Raw genomic sequence first — 23,344 nt, 5'->3', positions numbered from 1 at the left:
ACACACACACACACACACACACACACACTTTAGCGGTTCTCACACCAGTGGCGAGCCGCAGCCACAGATTATGCTGTAAGGAGCTGGTCAATGCTAATCCGGTAACGCTAACTGGTTTAGCGCCGACTGGCCACTCTGCATGTGTGTGTAAGTGAAAGAGAGGAAGGAGTGTGTTTGTATGTTTTCCTTCTCAGTCAAAGTGCACGAGCGTGCACGTGGTGTGTGTGTGTGTGTAACCCATTTAGCGTTCATACATATTTCTTTGCCGTAACATGAGCTGTAGACCAGATCAATAGAAATGTTTCTTTGTTAATGAAGATGTGTGTGTGTGTGTGTGTGCGTTGGGGGTGTGGAGGATGGGGGGGGGGGGGGGGCACTTAAGCTGACCACTGCGTCTGACCACATTGGTCAGTCAGTGGACGATTTATACAACCCACAAAAATTCACTGACACACACACACACACACGATGATTTGCCATTCCAGGTCAAGGGCATCCCACTCCATCCTCATCAGAGTGTGTGTGTGCGTGTGTGTGGGGGGGGGGGGCATATTATTTAAGATATTTAACTTTTACTGTTTTTACGAAGCTTATCGAAGCCTAATGATAGAAAACAAAGACGATTCATTCATTTATGCTTCATCTGCGTGCGAAAATAGACCTCACTTTGCATCGTGCGCGCTTTAAATCGGCGCGGACGCGTCCACTAGGGGGCGGTGACGTGTCCGCAGTTAAAAACAGCAAAGAAAAAAACATGGCTGCTCGAGGAAGATGCGACGATGTGTGCGTGTAAATATAACGACAAAGCTGGACGTAGTCTGTGAAGCATTTCGTTTTGTGTCTCTCGAATTGTGGCTGCACTGCCCCCGGTGGTTGCTCAGGGTTACTGCGCCTTTTTAAATTAAGTTTTTAGCCTCTTCTAAATGATAATTTATATGTCATTTTATACCACCCAGCTAAACAGATTTAATTTTAAACACATCAGACGTCTGCGTGACTTTCTTCCTCTACATCATAATCATATCTCTAATTGGCAGCCGGTGCAGGTGAGCGTATAAAGTGCCGACTCGGCGTGAATCCTCGCAGTCGAAACTTCATTTATCCCTCCCGTGCGGCTGGCGTCGGCGTTCGCGCCGTGTTTACGCACATCGCGTTAAATGTGACAAAGTGCGTGCGTGTGCGATAAAAGGGCAGTTAATGATTGAAGGGTGATTAGAGCCGATCGGGAACGCTAGCGTTGGGATACAGTTCAAAGCTTAAAGGCCGAACGGTTCAACAGCGGCGATTTATCTGCACCGTAAATCCCAAACACAACAGTAACGCGGCGTTTAAGTGATTTATACGACTGGAACTTCTTTCATACGGGCTCCTCAGAGTTATTTCCTGAATTGACTTCATAAAGGAAATGAAAGAAAGAAAGAAAGAACGTTTGGTGCTCCTTTCCATTTCTTTCTTCCGTCGATTCGTCTCTTCCACAACATAAATCAGTGGTTGAAGTGTGTATGATTATCTGTGTGCGTGTGTGTAAGAGAGAAAGAGAGAGACAGTCTCCATTGATCCTCTGTCATCCTGATCACATTACAACCCCCCCCCCCCCTCCGATTAGATCTACATTTTTAATTTGCCTCCGCGGATGACAAAAAGAAATAGACATGAGAGCAGGACGGAGTGACGGAGGAGTGAGGGTCAGCGAGGAGGGGGGGGGGGCAGGTGGATAACATCAAATCTGTCCCGACAGTCACTGGAGGAGCTGGAACTTTCCAGAAATAGTCTTTCTTGGGTGGAAACTGAACGCTCCTCTGCCATGTTTCGTCTTTTGGGGGGGGGGGGGGGGGGGGGGTACGTTGTGCATGTACATCGACATGATGTAAACGCTGAGGCCTCTGTGCTCCTTTTGGATGCTCCTCTGAGGGAGCAGCGCCTCGGCGTTGGGGGGGGGGGGGCTGGTCTTAATGGCGGGACCTGCAGAGGATGCAGCCGCAGTGCATCATCTCCCCGGGGTACCCATACCTCACTTTAATACTATTAATAATCATATTTATGATCATTACAGTCTGGGGCCACTCCAACCGCCAGCCCCCCCCCCCCAGCAGACACACACAGGCATGCATGAACGCAGTAAGTGATATAGATTACGACACTCGTCACTCCCCGCCAGGATAAAAGTCACGACCTTGGACCGAAGCGTCATTAAGGAGTGACTGCTCCTCTTTGTTTACTCGCTCCTTTTCTGCTTCTCCTCTCGGACGCTTCTAAACAAAGGAAATCAGGTTTAAACCACCGGGGGGGGGGGGCATCTATCGGTGGGTTTTATTTTGAAAATCCTAATAAAAGGCTAATTAGACCTATTCGCATCGGAAAGGGTTTTTGTTGTATTTTCAATAAAGTTTTCCACTTTTTTTTTACGTACTTATTCACTTAAAATATTCAGAATAATGCAAAAAAGAACAATACAAATCAAAATATATGATGTATTCACGTTAAGCGCTTCAGTTGCATGTAACCATGGCGATATCCTCGCGCAACACGCACGAAATGAACGTTTGATATTCATACCTGCAGAAAAAAACACGTTGAAACGATTGCCTTTTTATTACGGCGAGTTATCAATGAGCCAAAGGTTGTTCTGATTAGCGTTGGCGTGGCTGCGATTTTATTTTCATAGAATCATTACAGACAGGATCTCAACTAAAAACGCAGAAAAGAGACATTTAATCCCCTTCGGAAGCATCGAAATGAAAGTTCTGGACGCATGAATTCATGCCATTGATCATTTTGATGCTCGATCGTTTGCATTTTTACGACTTGTCTTATTTAAAAAGAAGAAATTTCGGGTTCCTCCTGCGCTGAAGCTGTTTCAGCTCCCGAAAAGCAATTAAAAGTCTTCGAAAGCAGCCGAATGCAACTCCTCCCCTCCGATAATCTCCTGCTCCTCCTCCGCCCCTCCCTCCGTCTCTCTCCTCTTCCTTATTTCTCCATCTGTCTCGTCCTGGCAAAGGCCATTAACTCATAAATCCAATACGGGCCACCTCAACACTATCTGTCTTCTGCCGATGGCGAGCGGGACGGGATGGAGGGCGATCAATGCCCCCCCCCCCCCCCCCCCCCCCCGACTGTCATTCCGTTCAGTCGTTTTCACATCAATCTATCCGTTGCCCCCTCTGCCTCCCTCCATCCATCCGTCTGTAGACGTGTGGTTGAACTCTCCCACGTTGAACCGGAGAAAAGGAAGAGCTCTCCGTGGTGCTGAAACGGAGGGATTTGATTGGCTAGCCTGCTTGCATTAGCAGTGGTCACTTTAACTTTAATTCCAAAGCTAGGCTAGGCTAACCCCCCCCCCCTCTGCCCAATACTGATTTTAAACTAATTCTGCTTTATAAATTTAAATAAAGCAGATTTTGAATTGATCCTAACGTGGTTTTATTTCATTTTTAGCCCCGCCTCTGCACAAAAAAAAAGTCCAAAGTCTGAAAGTCGTCTCCGAGGGACGAGACGCTTTCGTGTCGCCTCGATTTGTGTGCAGGGAAAATAATGTTCCACCCGGAGACGGAGGAGGGCCGGCGGCCTGCGGCTTTGGCACGCACGCACACACACACACACACACACGGGCACGCAGCTGCAGTGTGGTTTGGGTTTCAGCCCCCCCAGTGGAACCACACTTGGCCTCTGGTGAGCCACAGGATCCATGAGGTGTGGAGCGGAGCGCTGCCTGACAAACACCGGTGGACGGTCGTTTTTCCTGCAGACACGAACGTTGCACGTAACTTTTTTTTTTTTTGACATTAATCGGCCGTAGATCGAATTTTAATTCGATTTAACAATCACAAGATGAACTCGACGATAGGGCCGCGAACACACGACCACGTGTTGCTTCTCTGCACCTTTCGTTTCTGCTAAAAATCAAACTTATGATCAGCCGGCGTTAGCCTGTGTCTGCTAACACACACACACACACACACACACACACACTATTAAGCCCTTTAATCACAGGCTCAAACGCACACGCCGTCATATCAAACACGCCCTCACACACACACACACACACACACACACACAGGTCGTGCCCTTCTCGTGTTTCCTTTGACACACGGTAATAGATTCCGCTGTAGCCCTACGCCTGGGCTAAGTGGCCTCACCTTTCACTGAAAACAAATCACCCCCCCCCCCCCCCCCCCTGTTCCTCACTCACTCCCGCCTTCTTCACCTCCTTCTCTCCTCGGCCTCCTGCTCTCTCTTCTCCAGACCCTGACCTTCCTCCCCTCTCCCAGCCTTCTCCCATGGGTGCTCTCCTCTTCCTCCCCGTCACTCAGTCCGCCGTCCTTTTATTTCCATCCCACCTCTCCTCTTCTTTTTCACACTTCCTCCTTTTTTTTAGACCTCCTCTCAGCAGCGACACACACGTCATTCATTTATAACTTTTAATCATCTTCATATAAATGTTTTAATGTTTTCAAGTATAACATACTGTTATTATGATTATTATTATTTCTATGTAATCCAGTGTGTACAAATGGCATAAAAGCATTTCTACCGTTATTGTTATTTGAGTCAAAAAAAATAATCACTGCTTTTTTATGATTACAGTATTTAATAATTATCTAAAACTATATATTTTAGACATAAAAGTTTATTTTGTTTATTCTGAGACATTTTCTCTCTTTTTCTCCAGTCCCCTCGATTTGTTTAGCATTTGATAGATTTATCTTAAATTTTATCTTAAATTACTGCAGATTTTAAGAATAAAATTATTTATTGTTTTTTTGCCCTCAGTAGCGCCTGTAAGGCTACAGTCAGCCTTAGGGGTCAAAGGTCAGTGACCATCAGAGAAGAAGCTTCAGAAAGCTTACTGTCGGTGACCTCGGGGGGGGGGGGGGGGGGGGTGCGGAGACCAAAAGAAAAACACCTCATTCAAATAATGGCTTAAATTAAAAAATATATACTGTATGTACAAAAAAACATTTTTAATTTCAGTACACAATCATTTCATGAAGCTTCAAAGGGATTCAAAAACTACAAGCACTTTAATTTATGTGAAGAGCTTCTTATAATATGAAATATATATATATATAAGTCAGCCGCTGCAGATGCATCTGGAAGCCCGTTAAATGTTTAAATATCCTAGACTGGACCCCAAAACCTTTTTTAATAAAAATTATTTCATTTTTTTTATTCAGGACTTTGAGTCCAGCCTGGAGCAAATAAAATTCACCCTCAAATCCTTTTCATTTCTTTGTAGGCAAATGTGCAAACAATAAAGAGCAGAAAAATAAACATTTAAAAACTAATGGTGAAAACAAAGACAAAATCTTGTGAATTTTATTGTCCATTTTTTATTTTATTTTTCTGTGTCTATTCAGATCATAAAAATTAATCCAGATTTGTTATTTTGGCCTTTATTTAAATTACGGTACTACAGAATGAATGGAAAAACTTTCGGCATACATATATGAGCGGCGTAAATCAGCCGGATGCGTCTGTTTACCTGTAGCTGTAGAGAAACACTGCCCCCTAGCGCTTGCAGGCAGAAATAGCAAGAAAACACATGCTGTGTTTAGAATTTTATTTCTCATAAACATTATCTAAAAAATGTTGATGCTTATCATGTGTTTTTGCATTATTTACTCAATTAAAATCTTGATTTTTGCACAAATGTTAATTATATATAAATTGATTAGAGGCCGCCAGTGGAGCATGAAGAAGCATATTTCAGTGATTGCTTTTGTATTTCTGTCATTTCAGGGCCAAAAAAAAAAATCACAAACGAGCCTTTGGAAATCTGTCGCTGCTGCTTTGTGAAGAAGCAAACGATGGAGGGAGGAGACGTGCAAATAAAGAAAATGGATGAGCTGGAGGTAAGAGGAAAAAATGCTCCGTCTTTATTTCCCTGAAGCTGTCGAACTCCGTCATCACCACGCACGCACACACACGCACACACACACACACACACACACCGTATGAACGTCAGACAGTGAGTGGATGCGCTCAGCTAAATTCTCTTCGCCCAGCAACTGACACACACACACACACACACACACACACACCTCACATCATCCAGCATCCCTCTGTCCGGATTCATTCATCTATCTTTCACCCCCCCGTCCCGTGTTGAGAGCGTTGGCGGTTAATGGCGAGATGGCGTCCCGCCGTCACTCTGTCAACTTCCTGTCTGAGGGAAGTCACAACGCGGGACAAAAGCCTTTCCGTCACCCGGACACGACTCCTCCGCCCTTCGATGCGCGTCCCACGTTTCTTTTTTAACAACCCCCCCCTGCGTGTCCGTCCGTCCTTTCTGCGTGTTTACACGGGTTCGCCGTGCGTTTTTTTTTTTGCGTGTTTGTGTGTGCAGTCGGCGCGGCTCCAGGCCCCCCGTGCGTCAGAGGGCCTTTCTCTGCCTGTGGCCCCCGAGCAAACACATTAAGAAGCGCCTTATCACTGCTGAACCAGCGCATTCAGAAAAAAAGGTAGCTTTGACTCCAAAACACACAAAGCTCCGCCGCCAAACTCCCCAAATGTCACCGGTCCGAAGAGGAGGCGGGGCTGGGACCTGAGGTTTATAAAGGCGACGTGGGGTCGGGATGCATCCAGACTAGTGACAAGCCTTCTTCATGAGGCGCATCAGAGAGGCTGACTTTGATCTGAAGATAAAACAAAAGCACCGGGACGCCGTGGCGAGGAGAGAAAGTCGACGAATACCAGCATCTGGTTGAAGAGAAGAAGGAGCAGAGCTCAGGAAGTTTTTGTTCTTCCTGTTTGGTTGGAATCAACTAACCGGGGAAAAAAAAAAAAGGACGGGTTACTAAAAACAACAGCTGGAAACTTGAATATGTCACGTCTTCACCGCCGGCGGAGCGCCGGGAGGATGAGCCGAGCGTGAGACGCCACGACTGACATCTTCTGGGAGCGAAATCCCGACGAAAGCTTCGCTAGTTCTGCTTGGGAAAAACCGCGGCGTTCCCATCGAGCGCTCCAAAAAAAACGGCCGCCATGCTAGCGTCCGTGGTGACGATCGCCGTGGCGATGCTGCTGATTCTGGACACGGGATTGGAGGCGGCGCCGAGGGCAAGAGGTAAGGTGGCGGCCTGTCGATGGCAGCCTCCGACTCATACGAGGGACCGAAGAAGAAGAAGATCAAATATTAGCACCGCTCATAGGATGCTCACGTCGCAGCTGATGGTTGCCTAGCAACTCTGTTAGCGTCTAACAAAAGCGGTGGAATGCTACTAAAATAGCTTTTGGGAGGAGCAGACATGAACTTGTGTAGCATCTGATGAAGGTTTATGTCACGTGTTGTCCCCCCCCCCAGGCTTTGTGAAGCCCCCGCATCTTCATCACAGCCGCACCTCTTCATCAGCTCCGCCGGAGGAGGAGTCTTCCTCTCTAAATCTCAGCCGCCACCTGAAACGTCGGCTCCCGAGCTCCAAAGCGGCGCCGACGGGGAGCGCCGACGGCGGGTCTGTCGATCAGAGGCGGACGAGGAGCGACGCCAGTCCAGATAGACGAGCCCAGATGCTGAGGATGATCTCGGGCCTGGAGGAGCTGCGCAGGGCGCTGAACTCACGGCTCACCCTCATGCCCCGGGGGAAAGACGCCGCCAAACGTGAGTCCAGCACTGTGAAATGTCACATCACAAGCGCTTAGCGCCGTCCCAGGATGCACTTGGGAAACGGGCGGTGTTCTAGGTCCACACTTAACTGAACCTCTTTTGATTCATCATGACAGGAAACGGCAGAAATTCAGGCAGGAAAGCTAAAAAGGTGAGTTCCTTTCGCGATCGTCGATTACAACAAGGGTCCCCGCTTGGTTTTCACACCCCCTACCCGCCGTTTCTCCGCCGCAGGCGGGGTCGAAGCCCTCCGCCGGCGAGGGAGGGGCGAAGCCCACGACCTCGCCCCCCGCAGCAGCGGAAAGCACCGTGTCGAGAGCGAGCGCCGACGTCTTCGTCCCCGGCTCGACTGGGCGAAACATCAAGAAGTCCCTCCCACCTCAGATCAAGAAGACCAACAAAAGAGGTGAAGGCTGAGGCCACGCCCCTCTTTGGTTCTTACGACAGCGATCTTTTTAAAGATGAATCGTTTCATCAGTTTTGTTCCTCTCCGTCTCCCACAGTGTGTTTCTGGAAGTACTGCTCCCAGAACTGATCATCTTCAGCCTCCAGATGTTCACCCAACCTTCCTTTCATTTGCTTAAAAAGCTCGGATTTCATTTCCCGTTGAATTACATGCCACATTGTTTTGTCTTTTTTTATTTTATTTTTTTGCTTTATGGCAACCAAAAATCAAGGCGAAACCTCGCGAGAGGCGCAAACTTTCCCCTCATTTCTGCTTGATGCTATGCTAACTAGCGGCTACATTTTTTTACTGAGCTGTGTGAAATTTTCACACCTTAAATTCGAGTCTTATTAAAAATATATATTTATTAATAATGATAATAATAGCGGATGAATTTAGCATTAGCATTAGTCCTCCCTCCACTCCTCCCTGGTTCTCCTCGGGCCTCCGAGTGCTAGGAGACTGGTCCAAAGGCCCGCATCGCATTCCGCGCTGGCGCCAGCCCGGACTCGGACCTTTTCATTCACTCATCAAATAACAAGACTGACCAATCAGAGACGACGCTGTGTGCTAAGCTCTTATTTTTTCCCTATAAGACAGACACGCATCGTTTCTGAATGTGTGTGCCAACTTCAAAAATAAAGTGGATTTCTGGCATGGCAGAAACTGTCTGTGACAATAAAGGTTGAGATTTCTTTTTTTTTTTTTTTAACAATCACACTCTCTTTAAATGTTCGTTACGCAAAGCGGATGATGTCACCTGGTGACTCATGATGGATGACTCGGATCAGTTTTGGCATATACGATAAATGTAAAATCAATACGGAAGGATTAAATGTGATTTGTAGATTTTTATTTCTCATATTTTATTGTATTTTCGGAGACATTTCCTTTACTTCACCGTCGTTTGAGGTGTTATTTTACCCGTTGAAGGACATTCCTCCTCCAGACGTCTCTATGGTGTGTGTGTGTGTGTGTGTGTGTGTGTGTGTTTGCAAACTGACGGTCGTTACATTCAGGTGTCATCATCTCTGTCTCCTTGGTGAGGAGAGAGTGTGTGTGGGTGTCTGTTATATATAGGATATACAAACATAATAAAGATGTAATAAAGGAGCAGTGACTTATAGAGCCAGGACGTAAAAACAAGGCTAAAAAGTCATTTTATTACCTGTAAAAAATTCAACTATTTGGTTTTGCCGTGTGAAAATAGAGTGAATGAATAAATAAATATATATATTAAATGAATAAAGTCATTAATTCAATTGTATTGGTTGAATTAATAACCTGGTCTTCCAAATGTGTAATGTAGCAGAGAATAAGCTGATTTTTTAAATATATTTGATAATGCTAATTTGCTAAAACACACGAGAAACGATGAAGACCACTGACGGTTGTGTTAAAATCAGTTTAATTATGAGTCTTCTCAGAGAGGATGTGTTTAAACTATTTAAACAATAGCTTGGTGCAAAGACACGGAAAAATTTGAATTCAAAATTTGTCTGCGACCCCTAATATAACGAGTATTCATTCAGAATAAAAACAATCAAAAGTCTTTTTTTTTTTTTCAGGGACGTGTCAAGAGATAATAAAAATAGATTCTTGCAAAACAACGAGAACACAAATAGTTTTAATAGTGAATATTTTTGGGTAAATTATTTCAATGTCGATTATGTATATTTTTTTCAAAACAAAATTAATAATTAATGATTACAGAAAAAAAAAAACATTTCTTAAAATGAATTAATAGCATTGTTTATTTCGTCATCTTTAAATCTTGGTCCTGCCATTGACTGAAAAGTTAGAAAATACTCAAAAAAACTGCTACCTGTGAAAGATCATTAGTGATTGATTAGTTTAAAGACTGTGCAACCCCGCCTGGGAGAGCACACACACACACACACACGCACACATGCACGCACACACACACACACACAGGTGATCACTTCCTGTCTCATTTGATTCGTTTCGCCACATCCAAATAGGCGAAGTGGATCTCCCTCTCAGCGGGACAGGTGTTGGTGAACTCCTCCCTCTGGTAGGCGGAGTTTAAATACCGCCACACCCCCGTCATGTCCGCTGGGATCTCGAAGCCGCGGTATTTCTTGGCCACAACCTGCAAATGTAAAACAATGAGCTTGAGAGTATTGGTTGTGGCCGTATCGGGATTAAATAAAAAACTTAAACCTTCAGGATGTGCAGCTTGGGCAGCAGGTTGCAGTCGGACAGCGTGAGCTCGGACCCGTCCAGGAAGCTCCTGGAGGACTCGGGCGGGTCTCCGGAGGCGTCGGCATCGATCTCCTCGGGAAAGGGCGTCCTCAGGAAGTCATCGAGACGCCGCAGAGACTTCAGCAGGGCCTTCTCTAAGGCTGCAGAAGGTACAGAGCAGCGTCAGCGTTCGCTCGGGCACTGGCCGTGCATGTCCTGTAGGGGGCAGTAGACTGGGCTCTAACTCTTGGGGACCATTTGCTCTCTCTCTGAGTTTAAATGCAGATTTGCAGCATTTTTTTTATTTAAATAATACATTTGATGATGTCAGCGCTATCTTACCGTCGTTGGCGTCTTCCCGTGGGTTTTTAATATAAGCGGAAAATTTGGCAAAAGCGTCAATGCCTGCCACGTTGGCTCCAGGATGTTTGGGAGCCAGTCTTGGGTAGCTAATGTTAAAGACACATCAGAGAAGATTCCTAAAGTGTGTTTTGCCCGTCTCACTGTACATTCCCGTGGATTTGGGCGTCTTCCCGTACCGCGGCGGCGTCAGTCTTTCCTCCAGGAACTCCTCTATCTTGTTGACGTCCACCTTGACCTCGCCGTTAAAGGTCACGAATGGCGGGTTGGTTCCCGGAGCGAGGTCCTGCAGGTCAGCCGGTTTCCTGACGACACAACGCAAGGACGGCGCAACTTTGGTTACGCGTGGACGACCAAAGCGGGAGAACAATCCGTAATGCATGAACTCCCATTTTGGCATTTTACCGCTTCAGGTCCACGGTGGTGACGTTGAAGACGACGCCTTTGAGCCAGAGGATCATAAAGAGCCTCTGAGAGAACGGGCAGTTTCCGATGCTCTCCCCGTCGCTTCCCGCCTGCACACACACGCACACACACACAAAACGCATCCCAGAAGTTGAGAAAGAGAGAGAGAAAGATCCTCTGTGGGTTTAATTGTGTTACCTTAACAAACAGCTCAATGGAAGGGAAGCCCGACTGCTCGACTGCGACGTTGTACATGACGAGTCCAGCAAAAGAGCAAACTCAAACGGACACGCTCGTCTCAGGGGAACGTCCCACGGCGTTTCCAGAAAACGCAACGACCTCCCGACCGACTGCTTCCTCTGGTATGTGAGTGCGCGCCTCACACACACAATCCCTCTTTGTCAGATTTAAATCATCAGCTCCCGAGGAGAGCTTTCAGATCAATGCGTACATTATTTTATAATTTTTTTTTTGCAGGAATTTCCCCCTTTGGGATGAATAAAGTCGTATGAATCCAGTGTGAATTTGTAAGACTCCCTTTATTTCAGAGGCGTGGGCAGCACTGGAATCTCGTCCCTGACTATTATTACCCATAATGCACCTTCGGGGGGAACTTGCTGTGTTTTGCACGTGCTGTTTTCAGTATGGCGCCCGCGCCTCAAGGACTCGGCAGGAACTAATCCGCTTACGGAGTGAGAATGCAGAGATTAACCCTGCGTGCTCCCGCGGAGAGCGTGAGAGGACTCCGATATGGCTGCCTTGGGTGGGAATGCCTCACCCTCAGATTGTGGGAACGTCAGTGGGCGTCCACTATTTTTGTCCGCAAGCCTTGGCGGAAGAACCGGCAGGTCGACCACGCCCGACGGAACGGGATCTCGCCGTCTCAACGGGATAAGGAAGGCGGATCGAGGGGCGGGGTTTCGCTCACGATTATGGGCCAATCGGGTCGGCTTTGACGGCTCCGAAACGGGGGCCCGACACCTTCTTGACCCGGTTCAGGTTAAAACCACGACCCCCGCGGGTTAAGGAGGATTCATTACCTTGACGTAGAGGGAGACCTCGTAGTCCTGGTCTTCGGGTGTCCCGTCGTCCCTGCGGACGGGAGGCAAAAGGCTCTCCGCCCTCCTGCGGGAGACGAGCTTCGCCTCCTCCCTCCTTTCGTTGGCTTCATCTCTCCGGGGGAAATGCGAGCGACCGTCCTCCAACAGCAACGCTCGCTTTGTCTTTGTCTGCCCGTCCCTCTTTCTGGGCAGGGATTCATTCTTGATCACCGACTTCAACTCCTTTATCCAGTCCTCCTTCCCCTCCTCCTCCTCACGCCACTCTCTGCTTCCCCGCTCACATTCCCAGGCATCTTTTGTCGCAGGTCTCGGATCTTTCCTCCAGTCTTTGACTTCCGGTGCCTTCTCTTCCCCCGGTTGATTTTTAATCCAGTCTTGATCAAGTCTATTCGCTAAAGGTTCTCTTGCTGTCTGGTGTTCTTCTTTCCTGAGCGGCTGACTCTCGGGACTCCGGATGCCGTTCTCCACCGATGCCGTTACTTGCTTCGGGCCTTTTTCATTTGCGTCTGACTCTACCTCTCTGTAGCCATCTTTTGCCTTCCCTTCCTTTTCTACGTCGCCTTTCCCGTCTTTGTCTTTCTCATCAGTCTCTGCACAAACTTCAACCGTTGCCCCGACGATGGTTTCTTCATCAAGTTCTGTCGTCGGACTCTCCTCTGTCTCTTCAATCTCGTCATCCAGGACAGTCACCGGTTCTTCCTCCTCCTCCTCCTCCTCCAGCACTTCTTGTTCTGTTTCACCTCCGCCGCCTTCCGGGAGTTCATAGACCTTCTCCACCTGATTCAAACCCACAACCTTTGTGTCTAAAAGCACCTCCTCCACGCACTCGGCCGCTGCCTCGGGTAGATCCACCTGAGCATGGTTTACATTCGGAACACTTGTCTCTTTGTGCCTTTCTAAATCACCACTTCCTGCTTGCTCTTCCTCACACGATGACTCCACAGAAACATCCACTTCCTCATTAACAGGAAGAGTAATCACGCCTGTGTCATTTTGAGGCAAAGGCGACTCTTCTACAACGGCACCGGAGACATACTGGGCATCATCAGTTCTAGTCACTGGCTGGCGTTCCTCACCCTTGTCTTCGCCCTCGTCATCTCTCATCCCTCCGTCCATCATTCCGTACTCTCCTCCGGCCACCATCAACAAGTCCTCCCCTACCTCCTCGGCTAGTTCCACTTCCTCGTCTTCATCCTCTCTTCCTCTCATGGTATTCAGATCTGAACAAATACCTTCTAGGCTGCGGACAAGGGCCTCATTTGACCGGTCTTGATTTAGGCAGGAGTCTGACTGAGCCATTGGGAAGATTTGACAAAAATAAAGTCCACTTACTTGGTAACACAATGTGTTCCCGGGATTATTGAGTGATAGTATTCCAGAAAAGGTAAAACACAAAGAAAAATTGTTTGAGTTTATAGCTTAGATCCAAAGGTAATTAGTTTTGAGGATGACAAGGTTCCAAAAAATTACATTCAAAAAGGTTCTCGCAGTATTTCTGATGCTCCAAGGCAAACAGGCAAGGGGTAAGAGTTACAAAGGACAGAAGAAGACTTCCGGAGTCGTTCTCAAATTGCTTTGTCATACGAATGTAGTTTTCGCGATCGATCGCAAGATATTTACAAAGCTCCAAAGATCGGGGAAAAGTTTGTACGTTTCCAATGAAGCTCCTAGTTTCTTGGCAAAAGAAAGAAAACCCAAAATGCTAAAATGTTGCATCCAAATAATAATAGGTTTTCGGTTGCTGGAGGTCTTTTTATTTTGCTCTTTGCTTGTGGCTTTTGGGTTCTCGAATCAGCACTGCACCTTAAGAGGTGTTATATATTATAATCTCTCTCTCTCGCTCTCTCTCTCTCTCCAGAGGATTAAATAGAGGCTGATCCCCACATGATTTAAACCTTCCTGCCACCCAGGGACCAGCATCACTTGAGTTAAATATATATACGTTTATATCTTAAGACAGCTTTACAGTCATTATCACAGATTACGAAGCCCTATCTTGATTAAATTTAAAAGAAGACGTGGGCAGGCGTCATTTGACTTTTTACCGTGGTCTTTTGAACGCCTGCCACAAGAGGGCAGCATCTTGACATGGGCTCAGGGGTGCAAATCAACCTTCTCGTCGATTGTATGCTTAATTCTTGTTAAAGTTTTATGCCGGATGCCATTCCTGCCGCGACACTATCCGTGCTACATTATATGTAATATTAAAATGACCTTTCGATTTGTTGAAGAATTTAACATCACCGAAATTGTCACATCATTTAAAACAAATACTGCGAAACCGGAACTCCTATTTGCCTTCAATCAACGTCATATCCTGTGTCGGCCGAGCTATGCTAAAATGTTTGTCCGAGAGATTTAAATATTGTTAAAAGTAGTGAATATTGCGTTGTGTTAGTTCACGACAGCATAATATACCCAACAACTATCTTCACCTCTCGTCGACTGTGGGAAATATTCACGGAAAAGCGTGAATTTGAATGTTTAGCGGTGACATTCGGACTCCAAGTTAGCATAACTTGCTAGCCATCTTAGCGCAAGCGCAAGCTAGCTTACTTGCTTCGTTTCTGCTGGAGCTTTACAGAAGGACGTTCTCGAAAAGGCTTTTTATTACAATGAAATAACAACGACATCTTTGTTGGTACGTGTGACACCCTCCTTTTAACCATTGTTTATTAGACAGATGTAAATGCTGGGCGCTAGCCGAGCTGTGTCGTTTAATGGATTTAGTAGTCCTGCCCATTGCCTTTGTGAAAATGCTTTTCGCTCTTTTTGTTTCCAGAGGACGTTTTTAGACAAACGCAATCCGCGATGCAGCAAACGGGGAAAGGACGCGAAGAAGAGGCGACGGTGGACGTCCAGTTTACCGATTTACCCAACGCCCTGATAGCTTGCAAAGTCCCGCAGGATTTGTTCATCGACGGCAGCCTGAAGGTAAGACAGCGGCGATCAGTCTGAGATGCTCCGTTACAGCCACTGGGATTTCACCCGGTGCTCGAATCGAGCGATTTGTATTGATCAAATGGATCGGGAAACGTCCCGATCCGACAAAAGCACGATAGATTCGGGTCTGAACGGGTTCCTGTTTGAATCGATGACATCAGAGGTCGATAATTGCAGTCTGCTCAGACCCACTAGGTGGAGTTACCGGTCGGAGGTTTGGTTTAGCTTACAACAATATAATGATGTGCTGAACTGGATAATTGGAGGTTCATGTGAAGCTCCTAAAAGGCTTAATTGAGGGGGGGGGGGGGCTGGAAAATGTGGGACCTGAGGTTGGAAAAGCGGCTGCTTTTGGGAAAGTGTTGCCCCGGTTTATGACTTCCAGACACGTTCCCTGATTTTTTTTACAACAAGATTAAGAACCGCTCGCACTCTCTACTCCCGAAAGTAAAGCTGTAATTTTCAGGGCGAAGCCGGGGCGGCGTCCGACGGCTAAGCAAAAACCAGCCGTCGATGGTTGACGGCGGTTGGTTTCGCCACCGCGTGCGCACAGACGGGCGGGGTGACGAGCTTCAGACGCTGACGTTGGTGGAAAACTGATCACAGACATTGAACTGCGTGTTTCGTCATCCCGGGCTCGCCACCGGCGACCCCCCGGTTATCAGCCGTTTAAAACCAACTGACCTTTGAACCTTGTGTGCGTGTGCTCACCTGTCTGGTGAGGGAATGGAAAATGAAAGATGAAACAAAAGCACAAGGGTGGGAAAAAAAAATGCAGGATCAACCTCGCACGCCGGCGGCGAGGTTGAGGTCTGGAGATGATTAGCGCCCACACACACACACACACACACACACACACACACACACACACGCACGCACACACGGTAATGTTTAACATCAACAAACAACACTTGCATGAGGAGCATCGGCGACGTTACGCCACTTCGTTTTTGCACGTCCACATTTTCCATCCCACGGCGCCGTCTGCGGTTTCTGGAGGCGTCGCCGGGCCGCCACGACGACGCCTGGGAGTGCTGCCTGGCACCTACCTGGGGCCCTTTTGAGTTTACGAACCTTCCTGGTTAAAAGGCCCTTTTATTTGTTTTTTAACATCCTAGAAATGGCAGAGCTCCGGTTTATTGTTAACAAATTTGGATTTTGAACGGCGCCGCCGGGCTCGCGTCGACCCCTTCTCACCGACCAATGAGTGTTTAGCCGCTTCGCACAGGTGCAAATGGCGATGAGTTCACTGCACAGTCTGGCCCTGTTTTTCTCAGCGCTATTTATACCTCATAAAAGCATGTTATCAAGCTGCATACTTTCCACGAGCGCCGCCTCCCTCCATCCTCTTGGTTTTCATCCCTCCATACTCCCTTCCTCTCTTTGTCTCCCGCCGTCTTGCTCTGTGCAGGGGGGGGCGGGGGGGGGGGGGGTCATTGTGTTTTCCATTCATCAAAGGATTTTATTCTGAGTTCTGATCACAAAGCAGATTAGTGCGTCAGTTAGCTCAGCGCTTACGTCATTATTTTCCAGTGTCTCTCTCTCTCTCTCTCTCTCTCTCGCTCTCTCCTTTTCTGTCTGATTAGTCAGCATTGCTGAGTTTCTGTCGGTCCCTCCCTCCTCCGCGGCCGATTGGCTCTCGGTGAGTGAACGCGGGGAGGGAGGGGATTGAGGCTGACGCGTCATTGGCTGGCAGGAGCTCATTTAAGCGGAGCAGGCGAGGACTCTGAATGACATTCTCCGCTCTCCTGAGGGTCGAGAAAGATTCCTGCACGCCGCTGCGGCGCCGGGACCGACCGAGGGAGGAAGAGGAGCTGAAGACGGGGCGTCGGGGGCGGGGATAGATGACCTTGGGATGTGGGTTAGGAGGTTACGCCAAGGCACAAGGATAGCGCCGCAGAAGAGCAGCCACGCGTTCTAGGGAAAGGCATTTCCTGCTCCTTCATTCCTCTTCTTTCACGCTGGGGAAGGCAACGCTCCTCCGATTTCCCCCTTCCTCCTCCTCATCCTCCTCCTGCTCCTCCTCGTCGCCGTCGCCATCGTCTTCCCCGCCGGCGCTGAAGTCCTCTTCCCGTTGCGCCCCGACCTCAGGCATCAGGAGGAGAAGGTTCCGCCCCCTCGGATTACCCGCCATGCACATCAAGACCACCAAGTGTAACCGCTTCTGCCTGGTCGCCTCGGTGACCAACCAGGAAGTGTTCGACCGCCCCGAGGCGCAGGTTTGACGAGTCTAATTGCCAATCGATCAATATCTTACGAGCTTTTTTTTTTTTTTTTTAGTCTGTGATGTCATCGGGATTATTTCTATCTCTGCCTCGGAGACTGGAAATTTACAATGAGATGTTCCTGCGGTATTTTCATGTTGCATTGTGGGACATGTAGTACCCAGTCCTGCACTATGAGGAGGAGGGGGTTGTAAATACGCCGTAATATCAGACACGGAAGCGCGAGTCAAGGTCAGCTGTTGTTTGCCCCCGTTAATTACCTCCTGTGGCAATAATTGGACGTCTAAAATTCTCTGTGACGCACAAGTCGGACGCAAGCCGCCGGCGCTCCGCAGCTAAAGCGGCGTCCGGGATCCGCTCGGATAATGGAGGCTATTTTTATGACTTTGATTCAGAGCGACCGCCTCGGCGTCGTTTCAGAGCCAAATGGAGGCGACGGCCTAATCCCGCCCCCCCCCTCCTCCTCCTCCTCCCGTCTTCGCAGGCCGGTTTTGAGGCTTTGTTCCGCCCATTCGACCCGGAGGTCCAGTTCCAGTACTTCAAGTCTTTCAGGAGGGTCCGGATCAGCTTCGGCGACGCCCTGGCCGCCGCCGAGGCCCGACTCCGCCTCCACAAGACGGAGTTCAGCGGCAAAGCGATGAAACTCTACTTTGCTCAGGTGAGCTCCGCCTCCGTGGCGCCGTTCGCTGCTCTCCCGGCTCTTCCGCTTCTCCTGACCTGTCCTCCTGCCTGCAGTCCGTCCACATAGGGAGCCCCCGGCTGGAGCCGCCCAAGCCGGACAAGCAGTTCCTGATCTCCCCCCCCGCCTCCCCTCCGGTCGGATGGGAGCAGTCTCAGGACGCCACGCCCATGGTCAACTACGACCTGCTGTGCGCCATCTCGAAGCTCGGCCCAGGTAGGCCGGAAAATAGATCCTCGAAAGGTCAGAGTGTCACTCTGTTATCCTGAAAGTACAGACCCCGATTATGCCCCGCCCCCTGAATCAGCCAATCCGGATCCTTGAAGCCGATTTGCATTTTAGAGGCGCTTATAGGATGGCTGTATATCGTTCTAGCTAGCCGGCGGCGGTTGTAAATCACGCCACGGCGCCTAAACGCATCGCTTTTGGATCCCACAGGGGAGAAGTACGAGCTCCACACCGCCACGCCCACCACCCCCAGCGTGGTCGTCCACATCTGCGAGGACGAGCGCGGCGGCGGCGGCGGCAGCTCGACCCCCGACGACAGCGACCACGACGACAAGCCTCGCGCCCCGAAGCCGAAGATCATCCAGACGCGACGCCCCGACTACGCCCACGGCGTGGAGCAGTGAGCGAGGGGGGGGGCCCCCAGGGGAGGGCGCGGTTTGGCGGCTGTTACATTTCATCCCGACGCGATTGGTCAAGAGCTCGTCGTGCTCGAGACGGGTTGAGGACGTGCGTCCCGTTGACGAGCGCGCCGTCGGACGGCGGGAGACCCGGCTGGACTTTTGGTTTGTGGTGATAATTTGTGTAAAAAAAAAAACACGCCGACTAATGCGAACGTCTAGGAAACAAGATGGCCGGGTGAACATTGGGTCATCAACGTGACTTGGGTTTATTCCCACAGACTTGAATGCAGCATCATTTTAAATGGCCTCCATGTGTAACGTTTTGGGAATCGAACACACCGAGGAGGAGAAGACGGTGCCACACGTGTGCGTCGGTCAAGCTGTAGCGTTTCGCACGCCGCCGGCGCCGCGCTTTGCCACGCCTCCCGATGCTGCGGCGCTCCCATCCATCCCCAGCCGCTGTCGGTAGATGTTTTTCCTCCTCCTCTTCAGGAAACGGGAAGCCGGTACTTTTGTGCGTCTTCAGATCCGCGTGTCTCTTGTTGCTGCCGGCTTGTGTAAATATTCCCTGAACGTGTCTGTTTCCGTGGAAAATATTTTTTTCTTTTTCACTGAATAGTTGTAAAATGTGTGGAAACTAAAATAAAAAAAATAAAAATCTCAGCGACGTCTGAAGGTGTGTGCTTGAAGCCCGATGTGTGTGCGTTTGGTGATCGTTATTAGCTTTTCTGCTTCATTCTACCCACATTTTTGCTTTGTTAGCGTCGAGCTAAAACAGAATCTCGACCTCGAGTCTCTGAACACGCCTCCCTTCCTTCGGACCAGGGAAAAAGCTGGTAGCAGTGTGGAGAGGGGGCAAAATGGCCCTGGTATCGAATCCCACTTATGGGAATGAGATGGAGCAGGGGCAGCGGGGTAGGCCTAGGGCACGCCCGGGCAGAGTGGACAAATCACCCCGCCCGGGCAAAGGCCCCAGGCCTACCCTGCTACCCCCGCTCCACCCCCACTCCCACAGTTGGATGCGAACCCAGTTCCTTCGGCTGTAAGTCGGTAACCCTACCGACTACGCCACCGTATAGGTGAGGAGACCCGAGGCGTTACCAGAGTTGTACTACGCTGTGACTGACTGAATTACAAAAAGTGTACTGTAACCCGCATGAAACATGGTCGCTAAAACCATATACTGTCCATCATTTAGAGGTGTAGTTGTACATCCATGCCAGAAGGAGGCGCACGCGTTGCGCTCGCTAAGTTAGTAAATGCCGGTGCACGCGCTCGCTCATTCTCGTCGAAGACAGCCCGAAGAGAACCTCGGTAGGAAGCGAGATTTGTGAATCAGTAATTAATCGTCGCATCGCTTTTATTAATTAACGCTTGCTTCTTAGGACCGAATCCGGTATTGAACCGAACGGAGGAGCCGCTATCATCCAGCGGGCCCTCTCGACGTGAGCTCCGGTAAGGAAGCTAGTTGCTAGTTGCTAACAAGGCCATGAACCGCTATGAGTTGTTTCTGGGCAAATGACACCGAGTTCTGATGATTATCTTTGTAAAATAAACCAATCGGAGATACTAGATTTTTAGCAGTAGCATGGTATGTCATATCTTCTGAATTGTAAAGAATGATTGGGGGGAAAAAAAGGCGCTAATAGCGGTAGCGCGAAGCTAACGGCCAAGTTCAGTGCCAAATTCAATACGAATGCTCGCTGCAGCTATCCGCTAGCTAGCTATCATACAGTTAAGTCATTTTATTGTAAAAATACGCCCTCATGCTGATTGTTCTGACAAAATATGAACGTTTCTGCTAGAATACGGTGATTATATGATGCTGCCTGATTTTAATTGAACTTGAAGAATGATTTGAAATATGTCGATGTTCAATTCACAATTGATTGATTCTGAACCCTCCAGGGTTCGGCGGCGAGCCGATACCAGAGAACTGGGCCAGACGCACGGCGTGGCCCGCTGTGGGTTCTGTCCTCAGAGAACTTCAGACCACCGGATCCATTTCAATCACGCAGATCCAGATTAGACGCACAAATTACATGGAACTCGCTCTCCTTTCCTCAGAGGAGAAATTGAAGAACGGAGCTCTCGCTCTTTCATTCAACGGAAGGACGCTGGATTTGTACCTTTATTTACTGTTATGAGGCAATAAAGCTGTCACTGTTCAACGTATGAATGTCTTTTCTCTTGTTATTCTAACGGGCAGGGGTCCCCAAACTACGGTCATTAATTCGACATTTTGTTTCCCACAAATAATAATGGAGAATAAATTAATATCCTGAAGAAGAGTATTTTTCCTTTTACTTGGGACAATTTTAATGATGATTACAGACGACCAGGACGTTGATGTTCCGTGGACCTTTTTTTGGGTCTGAAATACCAACTCATTACGAAGTTCTGGCAAAGTTGCAACTGGAAACTTTGTCAGAACTTTGTGATGAGTTGGTATTTCGGACCGGGGAAAAAGCCGGCAGCAGCGTGGAGAGGGGGCAAAATGGCCCTGGTATCGAATCCCACTAATGGGAATGAGATGGAGCAGGGGCAGCAGGGTAGGCCTAGGGCACGCCCGGGCAGAGCGGACCGGACCAGTGGTCCGGCTCACCCCGCCCGGGCAAAGGCCCCAGGCCTACCCTGCTACCCCCGCTCCACCCCCACTCCCACAGTCGGATGCGAACCCAGTTCCTTCGGCTGTAAGTCGGTAACCCTACCGACTACGCCACCGTATAGGTGAGGAGACCTGAGGCGTTACCAGAGTTCTACTACGCTGTGGAGCGGACCAGGATTTGAACCCAGTGCCTCTGGCCCAAAGTCGTCAATGCTACTGTCTGTTTATCATCACGTGTGGCGGGGTAAAGTCTCGGTGGTGTAGTGGGGAGCAGGCTTGACTCCCAGCCGGATGGCTGTGGGTTTGATACCGACGTCTCGCATGGATGTGGGGTTTGTTGTTTGGTCTTCATTCACTTGATTCATGTCACTGTGTGTAGTTTATGGTGAGAATGAGCTACGGTCTGTCTCCACATCCATCACACTTTTACTGTACAAACTGACCCCGGCCCTCACAGTAACAAGTTTGGATCCCTGTTCTAAAGGGTGATTAACGCTGTTAAACCTATATTGACTACTTGTATTTGATTTCATTATCAATAAAGATGTGAGCAACTATTGAATCCTCTCCTCAGTTCACTACAGCATCGTTAAGACTTCCTGCTTTGAATTCAATCAGGACAAATAGTTGAGATATAAATGGAAAATGTTCCTGGTGGGCAGGAATTCTTCGTTTCCCTTCACAGCCACTGGAGGGGGCTATAACTGTGTGGATTAAATAATACATCTCAGAAGGTCACTCACTTGTGCCACAAGAGTGGAATAATAACTAGTCTGTGGAATACTACAGCGTGTAATACGGATATTAACCACAGGAGGGCAGTAAAGCTGGAGGCGGGTTAATTTCCGGTTGGCCGCCAAAGTAAAAGCATCACAATAAACGAATATTTTATTACATTCCCCGCATCATGGACTCAGGGCTCATCAGAACCACACACAGCCCGGCGACCCCCCTCCATGCGGGCCACCGGTCCCCACGGGTCCAGCCTCTGCTCGAACAATCAGTTTTCCTTTCGGCCAAGCCGCCCGTCTGCTGAAGTCATCAGGTTCCCGGACGCGGCGCGGCCCGTTCGGACCGCCCTCGGTGGCAGATCCGGGGGAGCCTTTTGGGTCGGGTTCGGGCTTTTGTTTGGAACTCAGAGGAACATCTCCATGAGAGCAGACGGCGAACAGGAAGAACACTCGGGAGGAGGCTGCTCAAGTCGTTCCGAGGGGGAATATCGTTCCTGCGGAAAGGAGAATAAATGATCCAGTTGGAACCGAAGTATTACTCTGCGTTTATTTATTCCCACAGTTGGTCGATGGAGCACTAAAATGATCAATAGTATCAGAAGGTTCCCTGTGAAAGCCATCTCAGCTCAATCTCTTCCTGCCTGGCCGGATTCCGGGTCGCCCCAGCCAAGTCTGATTCCCGTAGAACAAGGGAATCCCGGGTCAGAGGAGTTCATAACTCATCCGTCCGGAGGCCGCGAACGCAACACCGGAAACCGGAGCTCACAATAACACGCCACGTCACGTTCCGGCCGGAGATCCCGCTCCAGGTGGGGAGCGTCGTAGCTTCATCTTCTCCCACGTTTGTGCAGGAACAACGAAAGGTTCTTCATCTGTAATCATTTCCGGAACATCATACACATACATAGGAATATGTAAAGCAATAGGACGTTCTGCGTGTATAAGTAAAGTGCTTGTAAATGCACATGTAGATATAAGAAAAAAGCTAGTGTGCAGAAGCAGAGTCCGGCTGGGGAGCCAGCCGGACTCTGCTTCTGCACACTAGCTTTTTTCCGTCGCCGATAAGGAACCGCAACAAACCGTCACGCAACACAACTACATTCATCGTAACCAACTACATCCGTAACAAAGAACTACATTTACTACACGTCACTTATAATAGACAATTAACAGAACCGAGGTCACACATTCCAAAAACGTTCACGTCGCGCTTCGTGACAAAATGAAGCTTCCTGCTCCCTTTGTTTACATCGTTCAAAGCGCACTTGGGTTTTGTGCGATCGGCAGCCCGAAACGGTTTCAGTTGAAACAGCTGTGGAGAATTGGGGGGGGGGGGAAACCGTTCTTTCAGTTTTCACCTGCTCACACTGAAACGTGAGGCGACGCTTCGACAGCAGTTCTTTACGTGCTGTTTTTCACTCACTTCCTGACCGCGAGGGGTTGCCGTGGC

The 23,344-nt window shown here is 48.8% G+C and overlaps 2 protein-coding genes and 2 long non-coding RNA genes across 5 annotated transcripts; 3 read left to right on the top strand and 1 right to left on the bottom strand.

The window, feature by feature from the left end:
* Window positions 1-7,582: 7,582 nt before the first annotated feature.
* Window positions 7,583-7,937, top strand: LOC137911918 (uncharacterized). Its single transcript, XR_011106155.1, has 3 exons — window positions 7,583-7,597; window positions 7,720-7,754; window positions 7,838-7,937. It is a non-coding gene; the product is annotated as an uncharacterized lncRNA (long non-coding RNA).
* Window positions 7,938-9,999: 2,062 nt separating this feature from the next.
* On the bottom strand, window positions 10,000-11,273 carry LOC137912167 (chloride intracellular channel protein 4). The gene is made up of 6 exons (XM_068756519.1): window positions 11,217-11,273; window positions 11,019-11,128; window positions 10,793-10,918; window positions 10,596-10,702; window positions 10,233-10,414; window positions 10,000-10,161 (listed from the first exon to the last, which is right to left on the bottom strand). The coding sequence occupies exons 1-6, from the start codon at window positions 11,271-11,273 to the stop codon at window positions 10,000-10,002; spliced, it is 744 nt and encodes a 247-aa protein (XP_068612620.1).
* Window positions 11,274-14,389: 3,116 nt separating this feature from the next.
* On the top strand, window positions 14,390-19,335 carry LOC137912166 (calcipressin-1-like). 2 transcript variants are annotated; one of them, XM_068756517.1, is made up of 5 exons: window positions 14,390-14,720; window positions 14,862-15,013; window positions 17,732-17,905; window positions 17,983-18,142; window positions 18,365-19,335. In XM_068756517.1, the coding sequence occupies exons 2-5, from the start codon at window positions 14,891-14,893 to the stop codon at window positions 18,556-18,558; spliced, it is 651 nt and encodes a 216-aa protein (XP_068612618.1). In that variant the 5' UTR covers window positions 14,390-14,720; window positions 14,862-14,890; the 3' UTR covers window positions 18,559-19,335. The 2 variants fall into 2 exon arrangements, with proteins under 2 accessions (XP_068612618.1, XP_068612619.1); XM_068756518.1 differs by lacking the exons at window positions 14,390-14,720; window positions 14,862-15,013 and adding an exon at window positions 16,863-17,241.
* A 447-nt stretch (window positions 19,336-19,782) lies between these two features.
* LOC137912163 (uncharacterized) lies at window positions 19,783-20,730 on the top strand. Its single transcript, XR_011106171.1, has 3 exons — window positions 19,783-19,869; window positions 19,941-20,010; window positions 20,464-20,730. It is a non-coding gene; the product is annotated as an uncharacterized lncRNA (long non-coding RNA).
* Window positions 20,731-23,344: the final 2,614 nt, after the last annotated feature.

Source organism: Brachionichthys hirsutus, chromosome 24, assembly GCF_040956055.1.
Source record: "Brachionichthys hirsutus isolate HB-005 chromosome 24, CSIRO-AGI_Bhir_v1, whole genome shotgun sequence".
Lineage (NCBI taxonomy): Eukaryota > Metazoa > Chordata > Actinopteri > Lophiiformes > Brachionichthyidae > Brachionichthys > Brachionichthys hirsutus.
The sequence above is the reverse complement of the archived record's forward strand: the minus strand, read 5'-3'. Positions and strand labels throughout refer to the sequence as shown.

Coding starts and splice junctions, on each gene's coding strand:
- LOC137912167 (XM_068756519.1), bottom strand. CDS start 11,273: ATGTACAACGTCGCAGTCGAGCAGTCGGGCTTCCCTTCCATTGAGCTG. Junction 10,703..10,792: donor GAAAGACTGACGCCGCCGCG/GTACGGGAAGAC, acceptor CTTTAACATTAG/CTACCCAAGACTGGCTCCCA. Junction 10,415..10,595: donor ACGGGAAGACGCCAACGACG/GTAAGATAGCGC, acceptor TACCTTCTGCAG/CCTTAGAGAAGGCCCTGCTG.
- LOC137912166 (XM_068756517.1), top strand. CDS start 14,891: ATGCAGCAAACGGGGAAAGGACGCGAAGAAGAGGCGACGGTGGACGTC. Junction 15,014..17,731: donor TCATCGACGGCAGCCTGAAG/GTAAGACAGCGG, acceptor CCGTCTTCGCAG/GCCGGTTTTGAGGCTTTGTT. Junction 17,906..17,982: donor TGAAACTCTACTTTGCTCAG/GTGAGCTCCGCC, acceptor TCCTGCCTGCAG/TCCGTCCACATAGGGAGCCC.